The sequence below is a fragment of the Diorhabda carinulata genome, chromosome 9 (genome assembly GCF_026250575.1).
Source record: "Diorhabda carinulata isolate Delta chromosome 9, icDioCari1.1, whole genome shotgun sequence".
In the NCBI taxonomy this organism is placed as follows: domain Eukaryota; kingdom Metazoa; phylum Arthropoda; class Insecta; order Coleoptera; family Chrysomelidae; genus Diorhabda; species Diorhabda carinulata.
In genome coordinates, this window is record NC_079468.1 from 16,486,694 (window position 1) to 16,499,278 (window position 12,585).

The 12,585-nt window shown below is 31.5% G+C and overlaps 1 protein-coding gene across 1 annotated transcript; it reads left to right on the plus strand.

The window, feature by feature from the left end:
* The first annotated feature begins 922 nt into the window (after positions 1 to 922).
* Positions 923 to 11,726, plus strand: LOC130898145 (chymotrypsin-2-like). The gene is made up of 7 exons (XM_057807214.1): positions 923 to 932; positions 3,314 to 3,375; positions 5,069 to 5,166; positions 5,230 to 5,371; positions 7,493 to 7,600; positions 7,660 to 7,788; positions 11,574 to 11,726. The coding sequence occupies exons 1-7, from the start codon at positions 923 to 925 to the stop codon at positions 11,724 to 11,726; spliced, it is 702 nt and encodes a 233-aa protein (XP_057663197.1).
* Positions 11,727 to 12,585: the final 859 nt, after the last annotated feature.

Here is a 12,585-nt window from a genome sequence, read left to right on the forward strand (position 1 = left end):
ATTTCATTTTTTTTATTAAGTGACCTAGTGGTTCCTATAGTGAATTAGTCTTGTTTAGTTGTGATATATTTTAACACACACACTGGGCTCCATTATTTATTTAAAAAGTTGAGGATTAGAAAACATTTAATATTCACTGCCAAAAATTGATGTTTTTCCAATCACTGATCACCATTCATGTTTTATAAATACTGCTTCGATTGCCAGCCCTAACAGTGTTTCCAACTCTCAATAATTTATCTCCTTGAAACCCCAATAAAAACTCCTAAAATACCCACAATTAGTAGGGTAAGAATTTTATTATTTATAAAATAAATGATTAAATATTTTCAAGTAAGTGACATTAAAAATAATAAAATATCATTAAACAATAATAAATTCAAAGTTTTCTTACATTTAACTGAAGATATAGGGCCAATTCCTTACAGCCTACTGTATAGTTTTAGTCAAGGAATAAATGTGAAGGAGGTTTTCCCGTTGGGATTAATTTTCGCGGGAAATTGTTTATTGGCGGGAAAATTCAGTATAAAATAGGTAAGTCAAGACATCAGGTTTTAGTTTACCTATAATTTGTTTATGGAAACGCGTGTCAGACAGTGTAATTGTGAGTATTGGTGTAGTGGTGGTTTAAACAGTGTGTTCAGTATGAATATCATCAGTGGTTGCAAAAATTCCAACTTACCTTTCTATTTATGTTAATAAAATAGGTCACATTATCAAAAAAATTAGAATACCAATTTTATTTGAACAAACTAGGAATATTAAACTCTGTTGATATCACGTAATTAAGTAATTTGAATTCTGTTAACGGACACATTGAAATATATAAAAAGATTCACCAAAAAAAAACTTTTTATTGAAAATTTTCCAGTGTTTGCTTAACATGTTTTTTATATTTACTTTTTTAAGTTGCATTTTTGCTATGGCTTTTGGTAAGTGTATATTTTACTAATTTTACTCCATTTAAATATTTATATATTAATATGAGGGTGGTTCATATATAAACTGGAATTGATTATCAAGCTCAGTTACAGATCAATGATACCCTAAAAAAATGAAGGCAAAAATCAGCTGAACAAGATGGAACAGAATAAGCTTTTAAACAATTTATTAGTACAGGGTCTACCACACAAGGAAAACGAAAATTGTCCAGAACTTATAAAACAAATTGGGCAGTTTATAGGTGCTCATTGCATATCGATTGGGAATCAACAAAAATAGCCCAATAAAAGTTGAGTTTGAGGATGGTAATGAGAAAAACCGAATGATGAAATCAAAAAATAAAATTAAGTGGTAAATTTGGTTTCTCCACTAACTATAAAATATATCTTAATCATGAACTAACAAAACTTGATATAAAAATACATTCAGCAGCCTGAATGTTTAAAAAACAAAATGAGAACTATAAAGTAATACTAGTATATAGTGAAGATGTCCTTCAAGATCACTAGTTGGTAGGGCCTCGAGAAAATAGCGTCAAGGTGGCTTATATGAATGTTCTGAGTGTTAGGAATAAAATTGAAGACTTGGAATGTTTTACTGTAAGTAACGACTGTGATGTTCCAATATTTTTCTGTATCCCATCTGAGGTATCTTTTACCCATTTGGGGAACCTGTGGGAAAAATTATTTCAATGAAATGTAAATCATGCAAAACAAATTTTTGAAAATTTTGTTTAATTATGAGTATCACACACAAGCAGTTTTATAGGAGAGTTGGAGATACCTAAATTAGAATCCTTATTGCAACTTGAACAATGTAAACTTGTTTATAAAATATTAAAAAATCTGCAAAAATCGAATACAAACTTTAATTCCACTAATGAAATACACAGTTACAATACAAGGTCCAATACAGACATCGCAAAACAGAAGAGAGGGAGAGAGAAATGCTTGATTGTTAAAAAATTGTTACAATTTGTAGATAAAAGCTTGTAAAAATTAAAAACAAAATTAAAAATAACTAAATAAAGTTACAAATAAAATAAAATTTCAATATACAGAAAAAAACCACAATGAGTAGCAAAATTATAGGTAATAGTAAAAGGTCATAATTGGTATATAAATTCATAGCAAAATTAAACCAGTATGCAGTATACTCGGAAATAAATATTATTACAATAGAAGTCGTTTACAGAGTAGAAGGCACTTTCTAGTAAATATACCCTCAAATTATTGCTGAATGCGGGAAAATATGATATTGATTTGATTTCAATTGGAAAGTGATTGTGCATTGCTTTGTATTGTAAAGTATTGAGCCCTCAACTAATTCTGAACGTTGAGTAGGCACGTAAAAATCGTGCTCCGCGTTTCTAAGTGGATAACCGTGCAACGATCTTTCTGAAATTGGAGAAGCGTGCTTACGTGTTAGGCAAACGGATTCAAAGATGAATAAGGAAGGAAGAGTCAGAATTTTTAATCTCTTAAAGAAGTCCCTGTAGTGAGCCCAGCTGTTTAGTCCGAGTAAATATCTATCTTTGGTAGTTAGAAGATTCGCTCAAACTGAGTCGTATCACACGTACCCAATAAGGGAAGGGCATATCGGAGATGCGACTCAATAAGGGCATAATAAATTGTTAAGGAGGCAAATAAGTTCAGTTCTTTGGAAACTGATCTCAGCGCAAAACGGGAGGAACTTAATTTTTTGGATAAGGCGGCAATATGTAACTTCCATTTCAACAAGCTTTGGTATTAGAAATGTTATGGTGATTAGGTCACTAGATATGATCCTATGAAGTGCAGGGAGATCAGGGCTGCTCCAAGAGAAACTAGTGTCGTCTGCAAATAGACAGAAAAAACAAAATAGGGCCTAGTACTGAGCTTGGGACACTACACGTTCTATTGGCTTGCAAGATGACATCGTTGTATCAACCCTTACAAGCTGACTTCTGCTGGTAAGGTATGACACAATCGAAAGCATAGAAAATCAAAAAAAGTTATTGCAGGGGAATGATGGCTGTTTAGGCTAGAGTACACATTATTTAGGACGGAGAATATAGCATCATATGTGTATTTGATACTTAAAAATTCAAATTGATTGGTACTAAGTATTTTATATTTAAACTGAAATTATAAAAGATTCTTTTAGACCAATCTTTCCATGATCTTCGTGCCCTGCATATGTTTTTGATCAAGAAATATTGCCTGTTGCATTGCATTGCACTTTGTATTGCATCATGTCTAGCGGCCTTCAACTGAACTGCATCTGCTTTTGATCAAGAAATATTGCGTCTTGCATTGCATTGCATGTTGTCTTGCATTATGTCAAGCTGCCTTAAAATTGAATTCTTATGTTGCTTGTAAATAATTTTCAGCTACGAGTACTAATCGAGTCGTAAATGGCTCAGACGCAGAAGAAGGAGAATTTCCATACGCTGTAAGTATTCCTGTTGATGTAATTTGTTAAATGTCATTGTATATTCCCACGTAAATAATTGGACCCGAAGGGGAATCTCCAGAAATCCTCAGATTTTGATGATTTTTCAAATGTTCACAATTAGAAACCTTTTGGAGAGGGAATAGAATTATTTATATTGTTTAAACAGTTAATAAGATATTAATAAAGAATTAAGATAATTTTTCAAACAATTTAATGTTCAAATTTAAAAAATATTCTGACTGTACAATAATTTCAATTGAGTCTATTAATCAGTCTGATCTTGGAAATTATGATTTCTTGAGTCGTTGGTAAACCAGAAAAAGTTGTAAGTTGCCATACTGATGAATTTAATCTTATCGTATCTGTTTTTGGTGGTACTCTTGATTTATTCGGTGTCGTCGTCAAATCGTTGGATGACTTTTTTGAAAAATGATGAATTTATAGTGATTATGTGAAGGTCGTCGAGGTTAAGCGATATCTGTGTGTATTTGGAAGATGTATATTTTTCGAAAAAAAAAAAAAAAACTGGAAAAAACTACGAGACTCACTTCCGGAGCTATTTAAAATATCTACTTATAAATTTGTATGGAGCCCCATAAAGAGAAAAAAATTTATTGTTTGTGATGGATAAACCGAAACAACTGCGTTAGTATTAAAAGTATTGTGGACTGGTATTTTTTTAAAATTAATAATTTCTCGAAAATCTTGACGACATATTAGTATTACGTCTGTGGTCGTTGGATTATAGTCACTGAATTCATAGTTGAATTCTCCTGCAATCGTGTCAATGCATTTTATGTGATGTAATTTTGAAACTAAGATCCTTTTATTTTTCAAAATGCTTATGAAAACTGGGAAAAATGAGTAATTATATTTTTCTCATGAAAAGTTGAATAGTTGCAGCTCTTTTATCAACATAATTGGTTAAGATAAAATGTCAGGTTTATTAAAAACACAATAGTTGCTAAAATATGAACCAATCATTTGATTTTTCAATTTCGTAATCTTTAACTTTGCTTCTTCTTCAATAAAAATAAGACTTTCATTTCTTTGCTTAGATCGAAGAATTGTTGCAATAGTTAACCAACGAATATCGTTGTGGAGTACAAACTTCCTATATCTATCATATTTTTATTTTGTATTTTGGTCTTTATATCATAGTAAGAGGTCGGTAACTTATCCCCTGTTGATAATCATACAGGAAAATTTTCTTTGTCTTGTTTATACTACGTTAAAAGACCACGCTGCAAATGTTTGCTTTGGTGCACCGTTCAGATTTGTTCTGATTCTGTTCTGCACACATGGTATGAGATACCACTATCTTCAACTATTTTTCACTCTGCATGTTCGTCTGTACACGACTCTCCATCCACAATTTAACCTCTAAACACCACCTAAAAAATATGTCATATGATACTGTACATTTCCGGTAATGTATCCACTAAATGTTCGTGAATTTGCCATGGAGTGATCTCTTTTAAACGCAAGTATTTAGACAACGTGCGTTGCTCGACATAATCCATTTTGAAACTGAACTCGGGCTTCTACTGTAAGCATGCTTATAGTTTCTAACGTCTATACATAATTGGTAACAATGTAACGTGATGCGTAGCAAAACAATTAGATTTTGTATAGCAAAATGAGTTTAAATTATAGATTACTTCAAAACTAGCAAAATCTATATTTTCAGGTATCATTACGAAAAGGAAATAGTCATACATGTGGAGGAATAATTCTTAACGACAAATTTATTTTAACTGCAGCCCACTGTGTTTGTAAAAATGATCAGTGAGTTAATGTTTTCATATCAAATTTATTTTTTGTTATTTTTTTTTTGTTAATTTTTTTCAGACCTCGCAACAGTTCATTATATTCGATTCAGTACGATTTACTCAAAATTACCAGAGAACCGATTAATATAGTGCCAGTGAAAAAAATCAATTGTCATCAATTTAGTTCAGAAAAACTGATATATGATTCAGCAGTATTAGAAGTGAGTTTCAGATAAATCGATTCCTTATTATTAATAAGAAAAAATAAAAGTTCATTTAATTGTTAAGATAGATTATTTATAAAATATTAGTATATTACTCAATGAACGAATATTGATCGTTATTACTCATGAGGATGATTCATCCTAACGTGAATAGAATACTATACCTTAGCTACAACTATCAGAAAAAAAACGCAATAAATTAATAATTTTATTATTATTCTTTACCCGAATTAAATAACTTAATTCACAATTTTGAAAAACTATTTATTAACATAAAATATAAATAAAGTGGTTTCAATAATCTGATTACTGTTCTCGTTGGATTTTAAAATTATATATGACCATCTATGCAAGTTTTTGCTCTCTTAAATACCATTTCAATTGTGAACAAAAGCTACTAGTATAATTAATTATATTCATGGTTGTAACGTCACATCAATAAACTAAGTAATTTGATAAGTTGATGGAACTTCAAGTGTCTAAGGGACATGGGGAACCGCTTATGAAGACATTGAGGACGGTCAGTCTACAAACGAATACGATACGTTAATCGAGTATAAAATAAGAGACGTTATAACTTAATTTATGGTTAACAGATGTTAAATGGTTCCCATCAGGAGTGACGAGATAATTCCCGTCATATTATGAGTAGTACTTTCTGTGGTTTCTAGCTGTACTTGTAATATTGTTATCAGTTTATACGGTAATTACTTGTACAAATTTTCTTCCTCGTTTTAACTTGTAATTTATGATTTCGGTTGATTTCGGCAATTGCGGTTGATTCCCACCCTTCTAGTTTTTTAATAGCTGTGATATCTCCATTCCTTCAGTCAGTATTGCATTCCAAACAGAATTTTGCGACAATTAGTTCCTCTTTCCATTAACCTCCAAAGGATGAACCAAAGGAAATCATTTATATTTCACGCAGCAGTTGTTTCCATGCTTGCCTATCCTGTGCAATCTTTTCAGCATGATGCAGTCTCATGTTTATTAAGGGTTTTGTTTGGTTTACCTATCTGCCTCTTGGGCGTTTGCCTTCTACTTTCCCTTCTATAAGTAATCGTTCCATTGATTGATACGTGGCTTCGGTGTTCTGTCCATGATACTCGTAAGAGTAGTCTATATACCCACATTTCGAAAGCCTCTATTCGGTTTTTATCTGCTTTGCTTAAAGTCCAAGTTTCCGCTGCGTACGTTGCAATGGAGAAGATAAAAGCATCAACTAGAAGGAGTTCCGTTGTTTTCATGATAGATTTGTCTTTCCATATTTTATTTAACTTGGTAGTCGCTGATCTTGCCATAGTCAGACATCGGCGTATTTCGCTTTCGCATTTCCCATTGTGGATTATTATGGTTATTATTTCGTAATTAGTTTTATTAAGCAAAAAATGAACTTAAACATCATTTAATTTTACTCCAAAAAGGTACTCTTGATAATACTCGATACTGTGTACAGTTTTCGGAATATTTTGATTTGAAAATTATGAAATAATAACCGATGCTGGTATAAAGTATTAATAAATTTATTAATTATTTATTATTATTAATTTGTAAGCATTATGTGAATTGAAAATTCAGGAGTTTTATTAAGAGTAGCTTTTTGGTGGAAAATTAAATGATATTTAAGTTCACTTGAAATTTTTCTTAATAAATCTAATATTGATAAAGTTATGTTCAATAATACTTGATACGAACCGTATAACTAGCGCTCTCTATGAGAGTCAGATAAAAAACAAATTATTGGATGTATCAGCTTCCAAAACATATTAATATAAAATTTACATACAATGTTGCAGCAAAATCGGAAAAATCTGGATAATATTTTTTCTTCAACGTCCTTTATCTTGAATACGGATGTGGTTACGAAAATTTTTTACTGGGCAAACCCCAAATATTTTCCAGTTTTATATCTATCCTAGAGACGAGATCACCTTTTTTGAAACACTCTGTAGATGAAGTAATTAGAAGTGTCAAAAAAATAAACCACTCCATATTGGATTCCGATAACTAACTCCAATAAACAATTACTATTCAATAATTTTAGTGTAAATTGATATGAATATTTTTGTAAAAGATAGAAGTATCTTTAAGACTATTTCTGTATATATCTACTTTCAGTTAGAATCTCCGATACCAGCTGGCAATTGGAAACCCGTTGAAATATCCAAAGATTTCTCCACGGATGAAACGCAAGAAGGAATAATTATTGGCTGGGGGAGGCTTTATGTAAGTGTGGTTGTAAACTCTAATAATTATTACTAGAATTTTGATTCGATAAATTTTAGCAAAACGGGCCATTATCTGAGAATTTGCAGAAGCTAAATGTTGAAATATACGATGATGAAACTTGCGGTAAAAAGTATGACAATCAACATCATATCTGTTTTGGAGCAATAGCTGGTGGTGCATGTAATGTGAGTTTGTTTTATTTTGAGTACTGATAAATTGTGTGGTAATTGGTGTGTCTAAAGAGCAATACTGTTAGTAAGAATACAATGGGTAGCAAAAATTTATTTAACAATTTGTCAATGAATAAATCTATGAAATATTCTTAATTCGATCTGTCAAATTTTTTAGGCAGTTTTCGAAATTTGATAATAATCTACAACAAAATATTTTGTGACTAATTTTTTTAATAAAGTTAGTCCCTCATACAGTAGTTCGTCTTTTATTTTGAGATTATGTATTTCACTTTTTTTTTTATAAAACATCAAAACTATGAAGAACCAAATTGAAAATTATACTTATATCAACGAATTTTATTACTTAGAGAGAAATCAAACTTCTTTTCAAGTATACAGTTTTATGTTTCTAAATCTTCTTAATTTTAGGTCTCTTCTGTTTAAAAATTAGTTTTTTTAAAATAATTTTTGAAAGAAAAATAAAAATTGACGTTTCGACTTTTCTTTAAGTCTTTATCAAAATATGGTATTGACACTGACAATTTGCTTATTTATATTGATCTTTAGATCACCTCCATCATGAATATCAAAATAAGAATAAAATCAAACTAAAACTTTGTTCTAATAAAAAAAATTTTTCCCTAGTCCTTACATGTCAAATATATCGCAGTAGTCAATTAAATCATTTGTAGTTTTTAGAAGTTACTAAAAGAGCTATAAATTTTACTTAAATAATTTAGGTCTTTTTTATAATTTATAGCTATTTCGTTCTTATGAATGTGAACCATTTCTAAAAATTCTCTTTTTCATGTATTAGATTTCGTTTCAAGAATTTTTGAATGTTTATAATTGAATTTATGTTTTTTTGACATTTGATGGCTCGTTAATGCAGTTCTATTTTTTTTATCGTATTGATGACCTCTTAGTCTATTTTCTAAATATTGAGATGTTTGCCCTATGTAGACAGCGTCACAATTAGTACAAGGCACTCGATACATAGAATTACTTCTTTTATTTTTTGGTGTTTTTGATTTTAATTTAGTGAAATATTTCACTAAAGTCATGTAAGGACTAGAGAAAAATTAATTTTTCTTATGAGCAGACAGCTATAGTTTGATTTTATTCTTATTTTGATATTAATGATGAACGTGATTTATTGATTAATATAAATAGACAAATTATCAGTGTCAATATCATATTTTGATAAAGACTTAACGAAAAGTCGAAACGTCAATTTTATCTATCTTTCAAAAATTATTTAAGAAAACTAATTTTGAGACAGAAGAGAATTAAAATCAAGAAGATTTAGAAACATAAACATATCAAAAGGTCTAAGAAATAAGAAATTAAAAAAAATTATACAGTTTTTAGATTGCTATATTTATATTCATTCTCTTCTAACTAGGACCTTATTATTTACCTTCTTAGTAAAACAAACAGCCCCTTTAAAAAACGTTAAGAGTGTTTGGCAATCTACCAGCCTTAAGGGGGGAATTGCATTTTTATCTACAGAGAACAAAATTTTTATGTTGGAACGTATACGATATAATTTCTTTGTTCGCGGATCTGATTCAGAATCAGATCGCATGCGCACTTTCAAAATTATCGTTCGCAGGTCGATAAGTCGATGAGAACAGTTCCGTGTTCGCCTTGGGGTCAGCAACATTTTGCATGCGTTAATACGAGGATTAATACTTAAGATTTGAGATAGACAGATAAAAACAAATATTTATAATTGACTATGGTTTTATTGTTATTCAAAATATTCTCCACTAAGGTCAATACACTTTTGTATGCGTTTGAATCAATTGGCGAAGCACTTTCTCCATTCCAATTGAGGTGATTTGAGCGCATCAACAGCTTCTTCAGGTGTAGAAAAACTTTGACCTCACAATTTATTGTAGGTGCCTTAAAAGGACTATACGATGGAAGACTCATCAATTCGATGTTTTTACTGTTCAAAAACGTTTTTCATGATGTGTGAGAGCTGTATTGTCGTGGTGGAGAATGATTCGTCTTCTGCGATTGGTTTCCCAGACACTTCTGGCGGACAAACATATCATTCGGAATTGACCGTTCTACGTTGCCCTATTGAAACGGTGGCGATATGTCCAGTTATTCCGAAAAAACAGATTTGCTTCGTTCACGAACAACTTTTGTTGGAATTGGCTCGTCTTGAAAGACCCATACAAAGGATTTTTATTTAGTTCTGAGTTCATATGCATAGATCCATGATTGGTCGCGTGTCGTGATCTCATATAAATCTTTTGGAACACCGCGAATGAATTTTTTCACCATTTCTCTCCACCAATCGACACGAGCTCTTTCTTAGTCATTATAAATGATATAGTATCCAGCACGAACAAATATTTTTGACCCAAATGTCCATGTATGCGAGTGGAGATAATGCCCAAGTACGCCTCAATCTCACGGTATCTCACACGACGATCATGCAACATCAGTTTACGCACAGCATTGATTTTTTCTGGTACAACAGCCGATTTTGTACGACCTTCACGAAATTCATCTTGTAGTGAAGTGCGACCACTATTTAATTCGGAAAACCTGCGAAACTCAGTGGCTCGAGATGTTGCTGTTGGTTTAATTCGCGTCGGAAGTCATAGATGTTTCAAGTATCTGTAAACAATTGACATAGGGCTCGTATGACAACACGCTTTTAGTATGTTCACCATTGAAACTGTCAAACTTTATGATAACAGTTCGCTTAAATTGATAAAAAAGTTTTTTCTATGAGTTCGGAGTTTGACCTGAAAAATATGGCAATTTATCTTATTAAAGAGCAAAAGTAGGTACCTTAAAGTTTGAATGGAAGTACTGCCCTCGATTAGCAAAGCACCTATCTTAACACGACTAAATTTCTGGAAGGCTTCTTTCGGAATGGCCAGCAGTCGTGAAATAATAAATCTGGTGGGTAAGGTGGATGTGGAAACAAGAAGTCTTTTAACGGCTGAAAGTCAAAGGATCCTCGTGGTATGGCGCGTTATAATGATGAGGAAGTAAAATTTTTGCCCAATTTTCAGGACTATTTTTTCGCATATCGTTATTAAAACGTTCCAGCACCCACTTGTAAAATTTAGAGTTTACACTTGGAACAAACTCTATATCCACAATGACCATGACCTTGATGATAGACTTTGACTGAGAAATCTTTTAAAGGCGATGGGAGTCATTGATATGTTCCATTGAGAACTGTGAATTTTAGGGTCATGAACATTGAAAGATCTGAACATCTCGTTAAGTTCTTTGGCACTTTCTTCCACTTCAAACAAAACTTGTTTTACAACAGACACTGCAATAGGATTTTACTAAAGCAGACTGACAAGCCGGATTGGGTCAAATTCGCACAACTGGTATGAGACATATTAATTGAAATAGATACAGAGAGTATTCCTGGAATGATCAAAATATATGGAAAATCGAGAAAGGAATCTTTGGAACATATTAGGAACAACATTGCCAGTATTAGTATGGTCCCGACGTAGTTTTCTGAACTGACGTTTAGGGCTGCTTTAGGAAATGAAAATAAAGCTAGAGACGTGTAATTCAATCAAAAGAGGACCACTTTGAGGATGAAGAATAACCCCAATGTGGTGATTTGAAGTTGTTAGTTTTACGAGAAACGTAGTAGATTTGAGTTGCCTTAACTATACATCAGTGCTATGTTCATGTTCTTATATCTTAATAGCATTCCAAGTTCTGAATCTTAACTACTATTCATATTTGGTGGAGTGATTATATTATTTATAGTATTTATTATAGTGTCTTCTTTGTTTTAGGGGGATTCAGGAACGGCACTTATTGTAAAAGGCGTACAAGTGGGTATAGCTTCATTTATAACCGATTTATGTGGGGTTGCCAACGAAATGCATCCAAACGTATATTCTAGAATTTCCACATACTATGATTGGATACATACGATTTCTGGATAGTTTTAAAGTTGATATGTATGATTTTGTATCATTTGTAGGATTAAAAAATTCGTTAATAATGTTTAATATTTTATTCATTTCATTCCTAAGTATTCAAGCATTTTTCCGGGATATTAGATAGCTTATTAATCTGTGTAATAAATTATTTGTTGAGTATTTTTATTTTTGGTCTATTGTAAAAAATAAAAGTTCATGAAACGGGATCCAGGAATCGAAAAAATCTTTAAAACATAGCTTGGTGGAAGGCGATATCAGATATATGAAGAGATGATAGTACAGACAAACGTGTAATTTGCAGTACTCTTGAAATGTTCTTTTTTGAATGGTTTTGTTTAAAACTACGATATTTTTTTGCAGCGAGAAAGATATACTGTTACGAATTCGCCAACTCTTTTCAGTCATCTGAAATTTTACAGTTTATAAATTTTAGTGAAGCGCTTTTAGCAGTTGGATTAATAAGCATGCATTCCAAGCTTAAAACATGTCTGCCACTGAACAAGCAATTAAGCAAACTAAAATAGAAACTATCCAAATTCACTTGACAAACCCACAGTTTTTTAATTAATTTTCCATTTCAGTTTAAAGAGGTGTTTTCCTTTTATCTTACATATTTCTGTCCATTCCTCATTCCACAGGTCCGTTATTTCGTTTTTAATGAAAGGTAATAAATCTTTATAATCAGTTTCTCTAAAATTAATATTATCTTCATCGAGGCTATCGTAACTTAACCTAACCTATCTAATCTAATTTAACTTCTATTCCCATTTGCTTGGCTTCCCATAGATGTTGTCTGGTCATTAACTGTGAGAAGTCTGTATTGGTATCTAGTTCAAATATTTTTATTTTTGTATTTTTGTTC